Genomic DNA, 21,806 nt, shown 5'->3' with positions numbered 1-21,806 from the left:
TGCCGCAAATATCTGTAAAGTACTCCAAAATGATCAAATAAATTAATTTTTGTAAAATAAAAATAATAATTCTAATACTTCTAGGTTACATATATACAAATATATGTGAAGTATCAATATCATATATGTACTGATACGGATATGTCGCTATTTTTAAAATATCCAGATTTCATAGAAAATAGTTATTCTAATGTCATATTTAAAATTACTCTTAGTCTTCATTTCTGAGTTTGGACATCAAACCAATAATTTAGCTCATTCCCTTACAAAGGAAACGGTGGCCATAACTTGTCAACGCTCTTTTTATGATGTTTCCCTTTTGTAATAGTAATTTGATTAATAATGATATGCATTGATTTCCTATCGTGAAAAAGAAATAATCATATTAGACTAAGCATGTGTTTGGTAATACATTCAGCAGAGTTTCACGCGCGGTAAAAGTAAAACTATATGTAGTAGCTTTATGTTAAAAGTGAAGGGTCACTGTAAAAATGGATTATTCCAAACATAGTCTAAAGAGGTAAGCCTAAAAAACTTATGACACTTACAATTTATGAACAATTTAGCCAATTCTCAGTTTCTCACCTCTCACGTAGTTACACAAACAATCAAGACCAATGGGCATTATCGCATGTTCTTCTTCCCTTCCTTCCATCCTTTCATTTCCTTTATTCCTCTCTTTTATTTAAAAAATTATATAGTTTCTTTCTTTTGGACTATGGAAAAAGCAAATGTTAGAATATTAGTAGTAGGATAGGAGGCTTCCTTCAGTAACAAAGCATCTCATTCGAATGTCTTGTTTATAAGTATGGCAATCTTTCCGGCTTTCTTTCCGCGTGTCTTGTTTTCCATTCTTTTTCTGGGGAATCTCTTTTTCTTTTTTTATTATTTTTCTCTCTAATTTTTTTTTATCAATGAAATTTATGGGTCTAGAATAACAAATACTTTAAAATTCATTAAACATTTAAAGAAAATATATATTTACATCTTTTTAATGACACTGGTAAGAATCGAGTGAATGTCTTTTTACCCCTAAAACTAACCATTACCATTTTCCCCTCTAAATTTCTAAAATAACTGAGTTTTATTGGATATAATATTTAATTTCTAATAATTGAAAGTTATGTTATTTATTTAAATAAAATTTATACTTGATTTTAGTATTAGTACCTAACAAAATTCTACCAATAATGAACCAAAATATTATCTCTCCTTCTTCTCTCTCTATTTCTATGTCTGTCTCCTTTAACTCAACTCAAGTGGAGTGTGAAGTGGAGTCAAGATATTTCCCATTTCATTAATTAATCATTCAACATCACACAACCCAATCTCCATCCATTCATTCACATTCCTAATTTCACCTTTCTTAGATCCATGGATAATTCTAGATTCCAGCTTCACAGTTGCACCTTCATCATCATTATCATTTTCATCACCGGTAAGTAACTAACTATTGCTACCACTACTCTCAAGCATGTTAATTAACATATATAATTGAAAACGGCGTCGTTTGTACTTTCTATGCAGGACTCGCAACGAAATCTGAATCAATAGGAATAAACTACGGTCAAATTGCAAACAACCTACCATCACCAGAAAACGTAGTATCCCTAATAAAATGCATCGGAGCAACAAAAGTAAAACTCTACGACGCAGATCCAAAGGTTCTAAAAGCATTCGCAAACACAGGAATCGAATTCATGGTTGGATTAGGAAACGAGTACCTCTCGAAAATGAAAGACACAAACAAAGCACAAACATGGATCAAAACAAATCTCCAACCCTATCTCCCATCCACAAACATAACCTCCATTTTCGTAGGAAATGAAGTTCTTACATTCAACGACACTTCACTCACTTCGAATCTTCTTCCAGCTATGCAAAGTGTTCACACCGCACTTATTAACCTTGGACTCCATAAACAAATAACTGTTACCACAACTCACTCCTTGGCTATTCTACAAACATCTTATCCTCCTTCTTCTGGAACCTTCCGTCCTGACCTAGCTCCGTGCCTAGCTTCGATCCTCACTTTCCAAGCCAAAACTGGATCTCCTTTTTTAATCAACGCTTATCCTTACTTCGCTTATAAAGATAATCCCAAACAGGTACTCATCGAATTTTCTCTTTTTATTTAACATTTTTAATTCTAAACGTTTATTTATCTCGATTAAGTGAAAACTATTATATTAATCATTCAAATTCAAAATGCAAATTATTATTATTATTTTGGTCTTTGTCTTGATAAAAATGCATTAGTCTTCAAAATAATTTTCGAGTAACTTTCTATTATGAAAGCTTATGAAATATGCAATTTGATTTCAAAAATTAAAATGATGATACATCTTAAAATAGAGAATAAATTTTATCAAATCTTTCGAATACTTTAGTAAAAAATTGAAATATAAGCTACTATTGTGTGATGAAAAGATGTAATTTAAAATCTTAAATAAAAATAAAAAATTAGAATGTTATTGTGAACAGATACCGTTGGATTACGTTCTGTTTCAACCGAACGAAGGGATGGTGGATCCGTCTACAAACCTTCACTACGACAACATGCTGTTCGCGCAGATCGACGCGGTTTACTCGGCTCTTGGCTCATTAGGTTACGGGAAATTGCCGGTACATATATCGGAAACCGGTTGGCCTTCGAAAGGGGACGAAGATGAAGTGGGTGCGACGGTTGAGAATGCGAGGAAGTATAACGGGAATGTTGTGAAGATGATTAGTAGTAAGAAAGGAACGCCGTTGAGACCTAATTCTGATTTGAATATTTACGTTTTTGCCCTTTTTAATGAGAATATGAAACCTGGACCAACTTCCGAAAGAAATTATGGATTGTTTAAACCTGATGGTACACCTGCTTATAATCTTGGATTCTCTTTGTCTTCTTCGTCCTCTTCTTCTTCTTCTTCGAGTCCTCCTTCAAATGATGCTGTTAATAATGATACTAGCTCGGGGGCGCCGCCTCATCCGCCGACCTCATCCACCGGTTATTTGTCCATTTCCTCAGCTACTTCGTTGGTTAGTAACACTTATTATTATTATTATCATTATTATCATAGTTCAAATAGTTGATCAATTAGTAATTATATATTTATTGAGAGCAAGTCATAGTTATAAAGTTGTGTTGATCAGTATAAGGTGTCATAATTCATTAATATCTCTCAGAACACTAACACAGTTAACTATGACTTTGAATCATGTAAATTGAATACAATTCAGATGATTAATTAATTAATTAATTAATTAATTGATATATGCATATTTGAAAATCTCACATTAATTGTGTTCAAATGATGATTTATGAATGCAGTATCCTGTTATATTCATTAACCATAGACTGAACTTAGTTGTGCTGTTAATTTCACGTGGGACCAGAAAATTAATTTTTCTTGTTGACAATCAGCAGAAAACTGTATAGGATTCCATTTTCAATTAAAGGCATCACTTTCCAAATTGATGGGGTTTCATTTTCCGTCTTATGAATTTGATGGGGTTTATAATTCTAGTTCTAGTTTAGAGATTCTACCGCATTAAATTAAATGTACTGTTGGAACCATTTGTTTATGTCAAGGTTTTAAATCTTGAAAAAAAATATATTTTCTTTTAGATTGATATACATTTGCATAAAAAAACGATTGATATACATTAGTAATATTATAATTCCCAATTTTGTATCGTTTTATTTATTTATTTATTGGGCCTATTTTTATGTTTTAAGGGGTTGATAATAATGATCAAAATCTTCTTTGATAAAAACTAATGCGTCAATAATGTTAGTACTTAATAACAAAAAAATCATGTAAGTAATTTAACCATTTGGGAGCTTTGGTTTGGACAAGATGTGACTGTAATACAACGTTGATGGATAGTTTTCTTTGACTCAGGAGAGATATTGTTTCCTTGGGCTTTCTTTATCCTTTCTGCTGCCGTTATTGATGATTTTGAAGTTTTGAGGATTTTCACTTTAAAAAATGTCTCCAAAGAAGACACTAGGGCATCATGGTCATTGAGAGAAGAAGAGTAAAGGCATAATGAAAAAGGAGTAAAGGTAAAATCTATTTACTTTGTTTTTCACTTTGCTTGTCCTTTGCTATTGGAATTATTTTAGCCCTTGTCAAATGGCAAATATGAAACGTCACCATTGTCTCATTTTATCTATAGATATCATTATTTTGATCCAAAAATTACACTTTCTCTCATGGCTTGCCTATACTATCTTAGTAAGTCTCTACGTTACTTTCTTATAGCATATTACATCAATTTTTCTTCATACAAGGTTAGCTGGTTGCAATAATTGAATCAATAATTGATGAATACACAAATTCAATTATTGCAAGCAGCTAAAAAGTTTTCCAAAGAAAAATAGATACACAAATTATGATTATTTTTTAGAACAAAAAGATTGAGTTATGAGTGACAATCTTGCAGCATAGTTTTGGAGGGGAAGGCTCCCATACACAAGCTGTTGAATATAAAAACATTTTAACAATAGCCAATTAGGTTGTCCATAGTGCACAACATTTTTATATCATATCTCTACCGATAGATGATTCTATCTAATCAGATATATCATAAGCATTATGCACTAGAAAATGTCTCTTCACCTCCACAGAACTTACGAGCATCCAATTGCAACCACAATCACATTGTGCCCGTTGTTATACCTGCAAAACCCATTACCACGCCACTGCCTCCTTCTCCCCCTTTGTCTGCCTGTCTACGACCTCAACCCGTCTCTTCTCTAAATCTTTGTTCAACGCAGCAGCACCATAGAACTCGACGGCGCCATAAAACCACCACTGTCTCCTCCTCTTGTAACTGCTCCACCACTGTCCCAAACAGCAACCATAAACTCCAACATCACCTTTGATAAATTTTGAAGCCTTGATATGTACAAAAAACATAAACCTTGCAATTTGGGGCTTAAAATTAATGGATGGTCAAGATAGAAATTATTGACGATTAATTGATTAGATACATTTAATTTTTTACATTTTCTGCTTCTTGCTTTCATTTAATCTCTTTGATCTATCACAATTGTTGTGGCACTCTTTCGGAAAATGGGTGTTTCCGTTTTTTGGCTGAGTGAAAAAAAGGGAATGGCGATGTCTCCTTTAAAATCAACAATAGTGACAGTCACGTTGATATTGGTACAATTTGTTGTTGTTCCGCGCCGATTTCATGTTTGTATGTTTTATGGTAGCCATTGCACATTTGCACATGCACAGAGAAAGTTTTCTAAAGGAAACAAGAAAACATACTGTGCGGATAGTTCACCATTAGATGCAATAGAACTACTCAATCTAATGATAGATAAAAGTTGGGCATCATGGAAGACTTATATCATCATATACAAAGGTAGTTTTGGAATATTAATATCACCATAGTGAAAAATAATAAGTTAATATGACATCTGTAAAAGGTACTACTATACGTTGGGAAACCGACACTTTATTGTTGGCTTGCACATGCTAGTTGGCAGCAATAGCAAAAAGAAAGTTAACCTTTTTTTATCTATGTTTTCCTTTTGCAGGGAGAATGCATTTATCTTCTCTTTATAATATCGCTTACCGGTCTAGGAAGGAAAGGTAGTTTGTTGTGGACATCAAGACCCTTGTGCCCTGCCCTGCCAGTTCATTTATTTATGTATTATTATAGAATTAGATCCCATTTTATTGGTTCTCATTTTGAGATATTATTATTCATTCATAATAATAATGTGCTACGCTTGTTCACATTTGTTGCGTTCAATTTTCACTCGCAAAACAAACTCCATTCCCCACGACTATCACATACATGCACCTTATAATAATATCAATATTAATTTCGAAAACAAACAGGTGTTCAAAACGATAACTCTTTTAACATGATTATTCAACAGCAAACAGTTCAATTATTTCAATGGCTTAAATAAGAAAAAAGATAACACTTGAGTATTAAGGGGTAAGCAGACGATAAATATGGAACTCAATTTGGATAGAATATAAAATTTTGGATGACCGAGTCCAAGAAAAAGTTATTAACCGTGAAATATTATTTAACAAGTCAAAACAGAAATATAATATTGATAGTCCTAATGTTTATTTAAAATATGTAAAACATGCAAATTGATTGAAGTATTTGGTTGACTCATTTATCTTATTTTTCACTAATGAGTCGAAATTTTTTACTACTAAATTGTGATATTCGGTGATAACGTGAGATTTGTGGGAAAGAGCATCTGTCTAATGATGATAAGTGGAAATTGAGAAAACGGGGAGTCGATGGAGGATGTTTACAAGACTATAAATGCATTATATCAAATATTATTTCCTTGCTAATAATTTTTCCATCAGCCCATCATAGAAAGTTTTACATTTTTTCTCTTCATATAATTTCTTAATCTAAGCTAGTTTCTATCATTTTCTCTATTTCCATTTTCCCTCACAAATTTTCTACGGATTATCGTTATTTCTATATGCTCAAACTTTGACTAAACCGTTTGTGCTCAAGAACACTCTTGGTAAAATTCCAAAACGACATTGTTGACATTGTTGCCTAAGGAAAACAGGTCACAAATTTCAGGGGAACGACCGAGACTTACCAAAGCTTAATAGAGACACGTGCAGCAGAAAATGATAAGAACCATACGGAAAAGTACAGAGCAACATAAGCTAACGGGAGATAGTAGACTGGGGTTCCTAAGCAAATTCAGAAAACCCGGACATGATGCTGGAGACAATGTTTTGATTCAAAAACAAAATGGTGCATTGGCTGCATTTGAATTATACCATACAAAAATATGAAAATACTCAAAATTGGGATGCAGCCAAATCATGCCTGTGTTGAGTGATACACCAGTCCACAGATGAATGAGAAAGATAATAGAGAGATAGGGTAATGTGCCATTATTTTTAAAAATATATAAATGACAACCTGTTTATCATCATCTCTTCCATACATTTCATGTAATTGGGACATAGAATCCTAACAACATAATGGAAGATGAGTACATATTCTTTCACAAACAAAAGCATTGATTGCCCTATTAGCACATTATGGTACATAAAACTGTAACGGCAATGATGATGAATTCATGATGATCTATTTAGCCTCTGATAAAATGAAATAATAGAAGTACCTAACCAAGTTCTAGGCTGCCAAAATTTCTCTATCAAAAAATGATATCCATTTAGATAATAACGTCGACCGATTCTCCCAATGAAAAAGGTTTTCTATAGCCTCACCTATAACATTTTTTTATAAATAGCTGTTGAAACAGTCTTCCTATTTTGCTGATTTGCACTGCAAAGGAGATGGCTTTCCAGGACTTGACCACCGAATTGTACTTCAGCAAATGATCCTAGCATCAAACAACAAATGACCCATCATTTTCTACACGAACCTGAAGGAACCTGAGACGTCTCTCCTTCCATCTGGCCTTTACTCCCAACTCTCTGATAAAATAACACATATGCAGCTGAAGATTTAATTTCAGCTTCATTAACAGGGCTTACATGACTGTCATCAAAATGGTACCACTTATTCTCATCAATCAACTGCACAGAACAAATAACATAAAGTTATAAACAGAAGCATCACACGCAGCACAAGGAACTCACAAATTACAAAGTCAAGACTTGGGATGACCGAACACATATAGCATGAAGAATCAAATATTATCGGTTCATCATTGCCGTGCATGTTATGAACTTACCTTAGCATATGCAGTGTAATGCCCACCACCTAGACCTCCATAATGGTTGCTGATGGCATAAAGGTTATACACATAGGATTGTCCATCCTTAGTTTTCACATACTTGGTCAAATCAAGATTGTGAATGGGAAAGTTCACAAAGGTGTCAAGTTTGTTTTTCAAGTATCTGCTATATGAGAATCGTTTTAAGTGGAAAACCAGAATCTCTGGCAATTTCCATAAGTCTAATTTCTTGGTAGCTTGTCTGTGTTCCTTGCATCGAGGGCAATACCTAATTAATTTTAAAAAAAGAAAATGATTAAAGCAACAATATTTCCCAAAGTGTACATGGTAGTCTACTATGAAATCCATTTCAAAAACATCAAAGCAATCTTACCACATGTCATCTGGTCCTAGAGGTTCTTCGGTCAAGAATGCTTCTAAGCATGAAAACAAAGAAATTGCTTCTTGCCGGGTTTTCTTCACAGTGAATCCAGTTTTATGGACTTCGGGAAGATCCCTCAGATAGCTGGCATCATATAATTCATATTCTTTGTCACTCCAGTCAAGAAATACCCTTATAGCTGCACCGGGTTTTATCACATATGCCTTCTCAATGGGCTCACAGCTTAAACAGTTTTCGTTAGTTAAAACAAGTTGGAAAGATGACTCCCCGCAGGATGTCCCCTCTTGTTCTCGGGTGCCAAGTGTCAGGTCCCTCGGTTCACTTTGAGAATTAGAGGTGCTTGATTCCTCATCACTACCAGCTGAGATGAAACCATTTTCCTTCCCTTCATGAGACTTGGTTGAAGAATGTGCTTTTCTTAAAGGTGCCAACATTCTATGTACATATGTCTCAATGTTGGCTCCATAATGAGGATCTTCAACCAAATAAGTAACCAGGGGAGTTCCAAAGATCTTCCGGTCTCCACCTTTCACACTGTCCAGTTAACATCAAGATAATTGATACATCAAATTGATCAGTAATTGAAAGATTGAAGCATTATAATGTTCTAAAACAATGCACCATGAAGTTTATTATTACAATTTAGAACAGAATTCAAGTAACCAAGAGAAATACTGAGTTAAAAGGAACCTTCAGAATAAATTTATCAATAACTTTTTAACCCAAAATTCACTAATGTCACTTAGGCAATAAAAACTACCATATACAGGAACCATGATTCAACAGAGCTTTGTGTCTTTTGCAGTAAAGAGAATATCTTAACACACCAAAAGAGGTATGCTTACTTATCCAGACATCGGTGCAATATTTCTAGTTTTGTTTTCTTGGCTACATTCTTGAGTCGATAGGCCACAATATGTTCATCATCCTTTATTGAATTCAGTGGTTCCAACGGAATGTCAAGATATCGATAAATCTTATGCTCATAAACCTGACAGATAGACAATATAAAACATTAACAATGAAATGAAATCAAAGTCAAGTAGGAAAGCCAATAGTGGATCTAACTTTTCTGAGAAGCACTTGCCTCAGCAAGCAAAAGCATTTCATCGCTCTTCAAGCAGCATGCAGTACCCAATGCTTGGCAAAGATCTCTACAGCAACCATTCTTCAGCACTGTCACGGTGTACGGCATGGGAAGACCGCTCCCATCACAATAAAAGACAGTAACAGTCATTGTACGGGTGACAGTGGAAGGAAGTGGTAATGATAAGTACATGAAGGGATCGAAAGTGATTGAAATTTTGCCACATTCAGGACAAACCAGTGTTGATTTGTATTGACCCTGAGCATTTATTGAAAAAAAAAAATCAGAATGCTTAGTAAAGATGACGAATATGTATTTAAATTGAAATTCTATCTTGTCAAGCTTTAATGGAAACCCAAGATCAAGAATTGATAGAAATCACGAAGGCTTGATAGAAAACACGAAGGCTTATTGAGATGAGAAGAAAACTTGACAAATCATGTACCTACTCAGCATACCGACGGAAGATAAACAGGATTTCATGTAATATGTGACTGCGAAACAGGAACAAATATATAAGTAGTCACCTGGCATTCATCAACAATCAACGAATCATTCCGAGCCATATGATTTTTCCAACATTCATATGCGACTTCCTCATCTGGCCTACCATCCGAGTCCTTCATTTCAATGTAAGGCTTTTGTTTCACACGATTCAAATCTTCATGCAATCCATCCAATAAAAAGGCAAGCAATTCCTAAAAGAAGTAATTCACTACTCAGCACACACAACAAAAGTAGTTCAATATCTCTAAAAAACTAGTAGGAAAGGTCAATTTTAAAACAATAAGTTGTCAAGGAAGAAATTCAAGCAACAGTCAAGAAAAAGGTAGGATTGTTATATCTACAAATGCAAGTTAAGAAAAAGGTATCCAATTCTCCAGTCCTTTGGTAAACTAAGACATATACATAACGCAATATAGGGCTAACTCAGAAGGAAAGCCAGAGAAAACAAAACTACAACAAAGGTTGATGAACAAGATTTTCAGGAGTAAATTTGTCACCACCATTTGGATTTTAGTTCTTAGGGCAGGGAAAAGGAAAAAAAGACACATAATTTGGACTTTAGTTCTTAATACCACAATTAACATATCAACTTCAACAAACAAAGACATATACCACAAAACATTCACATCAAGATCACAACTGATAAACAAGGGCCATACAGGTATAATATACTGTTAACAGACAACTTATGAGTCCAATAAATAAACCTACAAAATGTCGATAAAACAAAAACCATGATTGTGATCTCCTAGTCTAAAACAAAAACCACATGGCACAACGTAGCAATTATTTTATAAAATAGAAATGTTAATCACCAGAACCAACAATAGTGAAAATGTTATGAAAGAAACCCTATGCTTCATGGTATAAAATGTCTATACTGTGTAATAGGAAAATGACAGAATGAAGTGAATGCTGATTTTTAAAGCTCCTGTTGCTACAAAACTGGAACCAAACTAAAATAATGTTAATATACAGTTTGAATCCCTGAAAAATGCATGGTCCTTTATCGGAGTTCTAGAAAACTAAAGAAAATGTCAAGTCAGAGATAGTACCTTTCAGCAGCCAATCTTTAACAAAGAATTACCAGTTACAACTACTTTTAGACCATTTAAATAGGGGGGAAGAATAACAAAAAAGAACTATAGTTCAGGAACCCCAAACATAATTTCATTAGCCCAAAGTGTAATTCGATATAAAAATTAAATTGCATGCATTTGTTCCTAATTAATTATATATGAGTGAAAATGCTAGCCAACTGAAGGCACAATGATGGTTCCACATAACTTCAAGAAACCATGAATAGTGAACAGAAGACATTTTATATAACAGAAAATTTTTGTAATAAATAATAACAGAACTTGGGTTTATTTACTTCACTGCATTGCCATAAATAAAAAATGGAAATTTTGCATAGAGCCAGAAACTAACTTGAGAATCATGCTGGTTATAACCACTGAATTGTGGAGCAAAACGGGCCAGTTTTCCCTTGAACGCACGTGGTGCAATAGCAGTTCGCCCAGAGGACCAGAGTTTCCTCAACAAGTCACCAAATGCAAGTGCTAACTCACCCTGCAGATCAGAGAAATGTTAAAACGTCGAATTTAATTTAAACTGCCTTCAAAGTAAAGCCATTGTGGTACACCATAACTTATACACCAGAGAACACCGAGAAAAAAATAAAATCCAATGGAAATGGTCACATACACGCATTCCTAAAGGATTGTCCATGTTGATCTCATCGGTATAATCTTGTAAGAAAAATTCAACAAGAGGTGGAGTGTGGACTAAACATTGAATAGCGCTATTCATAAAGCAGGTATTCCCCAAGTTCTGCAGTCCAGCTAAACCACCTCTTTCACCTCTATACACGTCACATTTATCATCCATATTAGTCAATGATGAACTTTCAGAACTTCCCTGATACAAATTAAAACCAGACCCAGTTGAGTGACCATTTGATAAGGTAGGTCCCCCTGCAATTGACACAGATGATCTTGGAGGTTCTAATGGTACCAATGCTAATTCATTTCCCATTGAATGCACACCAGATTGAGAAGACTGATCTGTACGGACTGAAATTTCTAGAAGAATCTGTGAGCATGAGATAAATTAGGGGCGTCAAACATCATTGGAAGAGCCAATACTAAGCAAAAAGTTTGGATATCATAGTAGCTACACATAAATAAAAATAATACTATAAGAATACTCAGCACCGCGCTCAACTTAAAGACACTCACATCACCATATATTGGACATAAACTCCCTTCTAATGGAAAAGCATTTTTACAGTGCTTCAAAATATCCACTTTGTAAGCTCAAGGGTCCCATCAAAGCTTAGTACTTCTATTACCAGCTTCAAATCAATCAATCAAAAAAATCTATATGATTCAAAGTTACTCACATCTTGGCCCATTGTAAAGTTTGTATCCTCCAATGTCTGGTTTGAAGCCGTCAGCAATGACTGTTTGCTCAAATTGAAGTAATCCCAAATACAGGCCTAATATAATTTAAACCCAACAAAATGCAAAATAACTGAATTAGGAGTGTGAGATTTACAACAAATGAAGAAAAAAAACATAAAATAGAATACCACCTCGTTCTGTTGTACTCCTTTAACTTTGCACACCAGCTCATAGAGTTCACTTACAGTAGCCTAAAATGCATTACAGGAATAAAAAAACAAAAATCAGACAAATGGTTCGTCTCACATATCAAATGATAAAATCATATCATGTTATAACCAAATTTGGTGATATTCTATTCCAGATAAATAAATAAAAAAAGGAGTAAAATTCCGATATTTGCAATCTTCTTGGAAAAAAATTAATGGCATTGAATAAATGACTTATAATAACAAATTTATAAGAGAAAATCCTGATGATAATTTGATATAATTTATGTCATTTCATGCCAAGTGAATAAATGACTTATATGTCATTTGAAGATTCCAGAAGCATTATATATAAATAAAGGCACTGGTGTGAAGTTTACAATCTACACCATCCAAAAAATTGAAGTAGTTATCATGCTGAACTTTCATGCCAAATATCAGAAAAACTGAAATTAAATATGAATTTAATCAAGTAAAATTTATTATGCTAGAAAATACAATTGACATAATACTATGAGATATGCCAGTGAACAACAAGCCCACTCTGACTTGGATGAAACCTATTTGCATAATTTACATAAAGGGGGCACTTCAATTCCAACGATCAATTTTGTAAGAAACTAATCATGTAAAAAAAATTATGTCAAATGGTGTAAAATTGATGTTCTTTAATGCCAAAGTCAATTGACCTTAATCTTATATATCTAGATGATATAATATGACATTCTTTTTGGTGTTTATGATATATATGGATGATCCTGAAAAATAAAAACACGCTATACTTAGCATGTAGGCATTTAAAATTCAAAACTTCTCAAATTTAATAAAAACACGCTATACTTAGCATGTAGGCATTTAAAATTCAAAACTTCTCAAATTTAATATTTTGTGCTAAAAGAGAATTATTTAAAACTAGATGTAGGCACACATTAACTTGTAAGCAAGTTCAGAAAAAAATAAAAGAACATAGCAATACAGCAAGACTTCCAACATTATGATTATCCAGCAGGATTAAATTATTGCAGTCATACCCCATGACTATGAAGTCGCAAGGCAAACAACGTTACCTCGCATGAAGCCACACCCTCTACGCAAAAGTAATATTGTCATATTTTATTTCAATTCAGTATATTAGATATAGCCTTTAATAATACAACAAATTACCTAACCCCAAAGTTCTCGTAGAGATTTCGACTATTATTTTTCTTTCTCCATTCTAAATAAAATCAGATGAGAATATAGAGAATGCAGATTGACAAGCGCATAATGTATAAAGATGCCAATATGCATGTAGATATTATTATTTAATTATATGTTCTATTTCCAGTTTCAAAATTCAATTTACAATTTTAAGGGTAATTAGGTATTCATTGAATAAACATGAAAACATATATTTCATACAACTTATTCCAAGAAAAATATGAATCTTGATGAATTGATGACCTTGTATGAACATACAGAATATAAAACTTGCTACTTTTATAACATAGTGTAGTAATATCAAAATATTAAATTACTACCATTTACACAAACTAAATCGTAAAATAATTTATTATTACCATATCAAACGCCAACCATACAGTGCATACTGCATAACACCACCAACACCCTTTTCTAAGCATTAGAATTACTGCAAACCTAACTAAAACAGAATAGCCTGAAAAGAAATTAATAGGTACCTTTTTGCTCAATTTTACAATCGAGACACTGTTGTCTCTCGCATCAGTCACCTTTAGACTAAGTGGGTACACCTCAATACTGTACTGCTTATGTCCAACACCCTGAGAAATCAACTTCCTTGGCAATGCTGGTCCACCTTTGTACCTAGACAATTGTGAGACAAAAATCAGTTCACACTCACCCTACAAATATCCATATAGAGCATTTTAGGGTCCAGCGAAATTTTGAATTAATTCAGTTTTTCCACTGCCCAAATTTCAAGACATTTCGACCATGGTTATCAATATCTTACAATACATGCATAACGTATATCAATTCTGTACAAAATTGAACCCAATCAATACAAATTTCTAGAGTGAATCTATTTTGGACATGAATCACATCTTCAATTCAAATTTATAATCATGAATCCTGATTCATTCTAACGAAGCACTACTTCAATGTAGTGTAGTCAACCACTTTTTACCGTAAATTTTGTATAGGTAGCCACTTTTCTTATGCTGTTTGATTTATGACTAGAATCTTGAAATATTTTGAGGTTCGTATATGATATATCAACTTACAATTTTTCCGTGTAACTTTTTTTACTTAAAAATATCTTATTTTGTTGGTAAATTATCTTACTATTCATAATACGATTTGGCACGATTCAGAAAATAAGTCTTCGACTCACAATTTGAATCTCAATTTGATAACCACGGTTTCTCTAATCCATACATAACCTACCTTCACGTTTCAAATATTAATCCTAGCCAAGCAAAAGGTTCAAGAAAAATTTCCCTGAAACATGTAACTTTTTCTAGACATCACAAAATAACAGACTACTGAAATGGACTCAACGGAAATAATTATATAATAAATTTAAACATGTTTCAGACTCTTGTTTCATTATGTTACAAACAAAGTTCAAATGACCAATAAGAAGGTTGATTCCTGAAACATAATTTGTAGAACTAAATCTGTGTCACTTCTTTATGAAAAATATCCAACTGCATTCTTAACTAAATGTGTTAACAGATGGTTTTGTGGCACTTTTTCAAAATATAATTACAGAATCAAAAGATAATATGTGCTTATTTGACTCTTGATAGTATTATTTAAAACTACAAACCACAGGAATATTAATTATCTCCAGACCAAAAAGCAAGACACGTGTTGAGAATAATAAGCTTACCATTCCAACAGCCTTTCCCATACTTCTTGAGGAACTAAAACATAGTCTTTCTCCTCTTCCAACGTTTGGCGAATATCTAAATCATTCCCGTCACAATTACTTTGGTTTGAAATAATATCAGAATTATCAATTGGACCAGGTCTATGAATGATCTCTGAGTGACCAGTGTCGGCATGCTGACCATCAGAAGATTGCTGGTCAGTGGATAGCATTCCAACACTATGCCCAACATATCGCTGCCACTTTGAAAACCATCTGCATGGAGGGCAAAAAAAAAAGTATTCATTAAAAATGGCTGGCAACATATAAAATATAAAATGTAATTCAATATAAGCCGCATTTTGATAGGCTTTTGACAATTTAGACATATTCTGAAAGTAAAAAAGTGATTTTCCCTTAAACACAAACAAATGAGAGCCCATATAACCATAGTTGAAGGTCGCTGTGATTTATTGCAGGATCAGAATGTAATACAAAGAGGCACAGATATGAAAACATTTGTGCAACTTTGCAGAGGATCATAGTTGACAATGGCACATAGCAAAGTGGCTGACCCAGAAAACGATATAGTAGGATTGCAGATTACAATATGGCTGCTATACCAAATATAAAGGGGGTAATTTACAACACAAGGGTAAATGTCTGAAATAAATCTATACATATATATATACCCAAAATGAAAGATATATCATCACTAATATTTCTGCCCTCTCTTTGAGAGAGACAAAACAGAGCACGGATAGAGCCACAGAAGATGTGTCTCAGTGTATCATGGTAAAAAGAAACATGAGATGGAATCGTGGAAGAAATTACAGAAAAAACAAAGGGCAGACCTGTGAGTAAGAAATATGAACAGAAACCAGAAGAAATAAGAGACTCAAAAGAGGTTCAGGGGCTGGCAAAAGAGACACTGCGGTGCTGCCACATCACGTGATAGAAGACCGCTACAGGTGCTCATTTCCATTGTACTTTTGAGCTGCATTTGCCATCTTGTTCAATATTGTAGTCACTAAAGCACAAAAGTACAATCATTGAGGCTGTTATGGTAAAAAGGGGGTAAAAATCAACATTTGCCCTGGATTTCCGAGTTGTTTTACAGACTCATGATTTCTCATGATGTATTTTGCTTCAGAAACATGGTAGGTTTGAAATCCTTCTTCCTCGATCATCCACGCAGAAAAAAATACCTCTGTCTAGAACTAGGTTGTTTGATCCCAGCGATTCACTGCTCCCCAGGATCTTCTCTGGCCAACCCCCAACATTTTCTATCCACTGACCCTTTGCTCACAGATCTCAGTTCTTTGTATGGTCTATGTTCATGCATCAGAGCTTGGTGTCCATTTCTTTTTTGAGTGTGTGCGTTCTTTTTTTCTATGCCTGTACTTCTATCTTCACACTTCACAGTTCACATTCTTCTAATTTATAACTAATTGTTCTGTTTTTTACTTTCCAGCAATTTTGACTCCATTCCTATGTTCTCATTGCTTCTAAATCGATAATGACTGTTCAGGCTAGGGACATAATTATTTATTGTTAAAAATCTTTTAATTTTGGTTTTTTTTCTTGTGACCAGTACAAATTATTTTTAATTATTTAGTCTCTAATATAACCTTCAATACATGGCAAACTCCGGTTGCAATTTGTCAAGAAGAAGCTGCATTTGAGGTGGAAGTCAGACTTCTGTGCTGTATGACGAGGAAGATGTGTGTCGCTCTCATACATCATGCTAAAAGGTTTTTTAGGCCAGGCAGACACTCAATGTTGCTGTCTAAGATTGATAATTATGATGCTCGGCCTGCCAGAGATGAGATATGAAAGAAGATGTTTGCAACCTAGTACGTCATGTTTGGAAGAATCAAGAATGAAGGGTCTCAACCCGTAACTCCATTCCGATGGAGAAACATGTCAAAAATCATTTAGAAACTTAAGGGCTAATGAACAAAAAGAAGAAAGGCAAGGATTCAATTTTTTGTTAACCATATCAGCCGCAATTAGTTCACCGTTTCCCTGCAATTCAGGCTGCCTTCGTTGCTCTATAAAAATGCGACATGATGCCGCTTCTTTCGCAGCCAAACATTCAATGCAATGCTATGCCAGCCACACCATGAACTATTATGTGAAAGATTACAATAATTATAATCATACGGCGATTATTATAGTACCCATCGTTCTAGAAAAAAGGGCCGGTACACAATGTCAGTTACCAAGCATTTATTGTCAATAATCATCAAACATTTTATGACAAAACCGGAAAACGACAAATGATCGACAACTCACCTCAGGTAAAGTAACATTATCGTTATGGACAATAAAGCAACTCCCTAATAAGATTTTAAAAAGGGCTATACTAGCCGTCTTAAGGGACTTAGCGAAAAAGAACACTAACCGTCTTAAGGGACGTAGCGAAAAAGAACATATCGAAGCAAACAGCGCAAGTAATAGAATATCCATATATATACATGTCTATCTGTCTGCTCATAACACATGGATCCATTTATACCACAAGAAAGAGAAGCAAAACAATTGACTATATCAAAAAGTCCACAAAAAGATTCAGATAGTTTTTCACACAATAATAATACCCAAATTCATCATGCATGCATAACATATCATATAATCGATAAAATTATATTAAAAAAATACAAAGAGATTCAGATAAGATTAAGACCTATTGGAAATAACGAAGTATAAGTTCCCTTCTTTCAAATTAAGCTCCGATTTCTTAATCAACTCAGCCACGATCCGTTTTTCTTCCTCCGGTGAAATCGGTATGCAACTCGCCCCATTGTCAATCGGAAAATTCGAATCAGCCATTGTCATGACGAAATTTATCGAAAGAAACCACAATGAAGATCTCGAATTAATTAAAGACCTAAATCATCAAGATTAGCAAGATGTGAATACTCAAATCATAAATCACACAGTTAAATCGAACATCAAGTTCAAATATAAAAGCGAAAGAAGAAAACAAAAAGAAGAAGTGTGAAACACGATACGTACCTTAATTAAAGAGATCCAACGACACAAACAGTGACAAGAAAAATCAAGTAAATAAAAAGAAAAAATGCAAAGGCTAAAAATGAAAAGAGTATATTCGAAGAACCCTAGATTGCAGGGAAAATGGGGAAATTGTAATGTGTAATGAAATGCACTTAACGTTACGATCTCATCAGACTTGAATAACCTTTACCGTCTTTTCAACTGCCTCTTTTCTCCCAGTCTTATATATTTCACCAGCTTCTACTTTTATTTTGACCAATATAGAAGTTTTCTACTAGTGTGATAATTTTTTTAATTTCTTTTATTAGCATGATTTGCTATTTAAGAACACAAATCATTTCAATTCATTGTTTATATGATATTTTCTACTTCATATTAATTTTCTGTGCTCTATAAATTACAATCGTTTTCATTGGTCAATTTAAAAATAGTTGTGGTTAAAGTTAATTATTTTTAATTATTTAATATTTATGCTTAATTGATAATATCAAAAAAATAAAATAAAAACATTTTTAGAAAGATAGTGTATATCAATCAAATATTTGTATCTTATTATCTTTATTAATATATCAAGCATATAAAAAATAGCAACATTTTGGGGAGACAACTTTTTTTTTACAATCCATTTCAATATCAATAATATGTGGGTATAAAAGGAGCTAATTAAATCAAAGTTAAAGAGTGGCTACCATAGTAAGCATATAAGTTGTTGTGTTGGTTTGTCTCTTAATAAATTGAACCATGAAGTTTGGTTGGAATTGAAGTAGTGTTCTATCGTGGCCAATGGTGTCTTAGGATTTAATGAGGTCACTTTTATGGACATTGATGTTGCAAAAATCGGTCAAGAATCCAACTCATAGATAATATTTTGGAAGACCTCGTCCATTGTTCAATATAATGTCAACATAAGTAGAGTAGTATAGATTACACAAAACTAACTTAAATACATGTGCTTTGAAGTGGATGTGGATCCTCTGCTCCAAAGAGTGTGTGTAGTATTTTTTACAAATCTTTATCTCTTTTAATTTTATTTCTTTCATCCTTTTATTTTATTTATTTATTATTCTTTCTCCTCTAATAACTATAAAATCTTGCTGTATATCCATTAGTGCACTAGGTGTAGTAAGAAGTACGAGAATTGTCACAATCTATCAAGTGAACTATCTCTTGACTAGAATAAGAAATGTAATTTTTTAGATAAATTGTTAACAAGTAGTTAATAATTGTACATGACTAAAATAAATAGATCATGACATACACCATTGTTAAAGAACTTCAAATCATTTCACGCTCTTGAAAGAGATTTTATCTCTATTGCAATGCCATTCATCGAATTCTTAGTTGTGTATTTTCAATTATATGCAATGAAATGTGTTTGATTTTTATTTTCTCAACCAAAAAAATTGTTTTTTAATTTTCATTAATACCTTGATCATTAATAAACGAAAAATGATACATTTTATCTTGACCACATAGTAGAGATACATATGTGATACAGTACAAATACAAATGGACATATTCATTAAATTTTTCAAATCTGTGATACATGTGGTCCAAAAACGTTAACAAATATTAAATACATCTAGAATACTTGTAAATAATAATGTTTTAAAAATCGAATTAGTTGGTTTGATCGGAAATCGATTATATAATTGGTTTAGTAAGTCTAAAAAATCGTTAGTAATTAAAAATTAAGTTAGATCAGTTGAGTCACTTAATCAAATTTGAATTTTTTTAAAACACCCAATTTTGTTATTTATGAAAAAAATGGTTTTTAAATTAAAAAACAATCTTTTTTTTAAGTTTAACTTTAACAAAAAAAAAACTTTTATTTCACTCAAACTCTTATTCCACTTAATCAGCAAGGCTTTCGTGTTGATCAGTTGGTCCTTATGAGACTTGATGTTTTAATTTATAGGCTAAATATCATCTGTGGTCCCTTAATTTCAGTTAGTCCTTTATCTTTTTTTTTTCTCCCGATTTAGTCTTTTATTTCTAACAATATAAAATAAAGTATGAAAATATGAGTTTATTTAAAGATTTGTGTTACGGATTTGATGAAATTTGTATTATATTGAAGAATATAATTAAATTTATGAGTTTTGTTTGAATTTTTTTTTGAATTTTTGTATAAAAAAGGATAACATTATTGAAATTTTAAAACATAAAATATCAAATTGTCACTTAAAATTAAAATAAAGGACCAAGTCGGGGAAAAAAAAGATAAAGGACTCATACGTTACCTGAAATTAAGTTAAGGGACCACATATGTAATTTAGCCTAATTTATATTATAAAGACTTTGTTGTGGATTTTAATATATTTTTCATAGATACAGAGTATTTGTTATAAATTTTATGGATTTTAAGTCATGAAGTTTTAGATATCTCTATATATTTTATTATTTATTTATTGAATGGTTTGACTATGGTTTAACCGGCTGAATCAACTGAACCATGATTCGGAGGTCTCGTCATTTCAACCTTGAGTCCAGTTTTTAAAACATCGGCAAATAACAAGATATTCACCATTCTTCGTTAATATATGCTTATAATAATCACAATCTATCAAAAAAAAAGTTATCATTTTAGTTTAGATCTTAACATATTTTAACATTGTGTTAGGATGTCAACAAAAGCATCATTTAAAAAACTCGAAACAAATTTTGGTTCTATGCAATAACCGACAATTAAAAAAAAAAATTATACTCTTATGCTAATGCATTTGATTTCTTCTTCTCAAATACCAATATCTATAAAAAGCATAACTTATAAGTACGATTCATTTAGATACAATAAAAAGCATAACTTACCTTTTTAAATCCTTTGTGATTCATATACATTAGAAGGAGATTGAAATACACATAAAACAAACTTTCATCTCTTACGAGATCATTTTCATTCATCTTCAAATAATAGACATTAGGAAGAGATTGAAATGCACATAAATCAAATTTTCATCTCTTATGAGATCAATTTAATTCATCTTCAAATAATAAATTAAAGAGTATGTACTCTAATTCGTCTCGCAACATAAAGAAGAACTTGGTTGTGTAGAAAGTACTGCACCAAGTTTTTGGAGTAGAGCGATAGAAGATTTGTGCATAACCTACCAATTTTTTGAATCTAATATTCGTTTATGTTTAACTAAATCAAATGAAACAAATTTAAAGTCACTAGTATAACGAGAGAAATCAGAGAACTTCACAAAATCAATTTTTTTTTTTTCATTATGCAAAAACTATATCTTTAAACTTTTATTTCTCTTCCTAAAGACTTTCTTGTCTAGATCCTTAACAACCCCATTTGTAGTTTCGCTAAACTTTTGTTAATTGTATTATTTAATACCAATCAATAAAAAAAACAAATATTTTTTTAATATATTTTTTGTGTTTAAAAACAAGATGGTAATTGATATGAAAATATTACGTCAGATTTAACTAAAGTGGAGTACAACTCTTGTTCCACCTATAATTGAGTATTTTAGAAATAAGATATAAAAATAGCTAATTTCACATTTCATACACCAAATAAAGTGTACAAGCACTTGTTTCGCACGTCCTCAGCGTGCTATGTAGAGCTGTCAATTTGACAAACCCCCTAATTATTGGCCCCAGTCCATATTTTGAAGGGGCCAAAAAAATTAATAATTTCAA

At 32.6% G+C, this 21,806-nt stretch overlaps 2 protein-coding genes across 4 annotated transcripts; one reads left to right on the top strand and one right to left on the bottom strand.

Moving 5' to 3' along the window:
• Window positions 1-1,157: 1,157 nt before the first annotated feature.
• Window positions 1,158-5,744, top strand: LOC101494148 (glucan endo-1,3-beta-glucosidase 11). Of its 2 annotated transcripts, none has more exons than XM_073367880.1 (5): window positions 1,158-1,438; window positions 1,528-2,108; window positions 2,485-3,027; window positions 3,879-4,057; window positions 5,543-5,744. In XM_073367880.1, the coding sequence occupies exons 1-4, from the start codon at window positions 1,375-1,377 to the stop codon at window positions 3,960-3,962; spliced, it is 1,272 nt and encodes a 423-aa protein (XP_073223981.1). In that variant the 5' UTR covers window positions 1,158-1,374; the 3' UTR covers window positions 3,963-4,057; window positions 5,543-5,744. The 2 variants fall into 2 exon arrangements, with proteins under 2 accessions (XP_073223981.1, XP_012570000.1); XM_012714546.3 differs by having other exon boundaries at window positions 1,166-1,438; window positions 3,894-4,057.
• A 1,137-nt stretch (window positions 5,745-6,881) lies between these two features.
• LOC101493821 (ubiquitin carboxyl-terminal hydrolase 9-like) lies at window positions 6,882-18,386 on the bottom strand. Of its 2 annotated transcripts, XM_012714496.3 has the most exons (15): window positions 18,153-18,386; window positions 17,821-18,024; window positions 15,153-15,407; window positions 13,978-14,122; window positions 12,281-12,340; window positions 12,089-12,184; window positions 11,701-11,778; window positions 11,392-11,604; window positions 11,116-11,256; window positions 9,705-9,875; window positions 9,178-9,435; window positions 8,936-9,081; window positions 8,082-8,624; window positions 7,706-7,976; window positions 6,882-7,547 (listed from the first exon to the last, which is right to left on the bottom strand). In XM_012714496.3, exons 2-15 carry the CDS (start codon window positions 17,970-17,972, stop codon window positions 7,377-7,379), a joined length of 2,700 nt encoding a protein of 899 aa, XP_012569950.1. In that variant the 5' UTR covers window positions 17,973-18,024; window positions 18,153-18,386; the 3' UTR covers window positions 6,882-7,376. The 2 variants fall into 2 exon arrangements, with proteins under 2 accessions (XP_012569950.1, XP_012569949.1); XM_012714495.3 differs by having other exon boundaries at window positions 11,392-11,778.
• Window positions 18,387-21,806: the final 3,420 nt, after the last annotated feature.

The sequence above is a fragment of the Cicer arietinum genome, chromosome 4, assembly GCF_000331145.2.
Source record: "Cicer arietinum cultivar CDC Frontier isolate Library 1 chromosome 4, Cicar.CDCFrontier_v2.0, whole genome shotgun sequence".
In the NCBI taxonomy this organism is placed as follows: Eukaryota; Viridiplantae; Streptophyta; class Magnoliopsida; order Fabales; family Fabaceae; genus Cicer; species Cicer arietinum.
Note: the sequence above shows the minus strand (reverse complement) of the source record. Positions and strands in the feature narration are given on the sequence as shown.

Bases quoted from the DNA above. Each gene is read 5' to 3' on its own strand.
- LOC101494148 (XM_073367880.1), top strand. From the start codon at position 1,375: ATGGATAATTCTAGATTCCAGCTTCACAGTTGCACCTTCATCATCATT. The intron at 1,439-1,527 runs GTAAGTAACTAA...CTTTCTATGCAG, and splicing joins CATTATCATTTTCATCACCG to GACTCGCAACGAAATCTGAA. The intron at 3,028-3,878 runs GTTAGTAACACT...GTTGATGGATAG, and splicing joins TTTCCTCAGCTACTTCGTTG to TTTTCTTTGACTCAGGAGAG.
- LOC101493821 (XM_012714495.3), bottom strand. From the start codon at position 17,972: ATGACAATGGCTGATTCGAATTTTCCGATTGACAATGGGGCGAGTTGC. The intron at 14,123-15,152 runs GTAAGCTTATTA...ACAATTGTCTAG, and splicing joins TGGGAAAGGCTGTTGGAATG to GTACAAAGGTGGACCAGCAT. The intron at 8,625-8,935 runs GTAAGCATACCT...TTAACTGGACAG, and splicing joins TTGCACCGATGTCTGGATAA to TGTGAAAGGTGGAGACCGGA.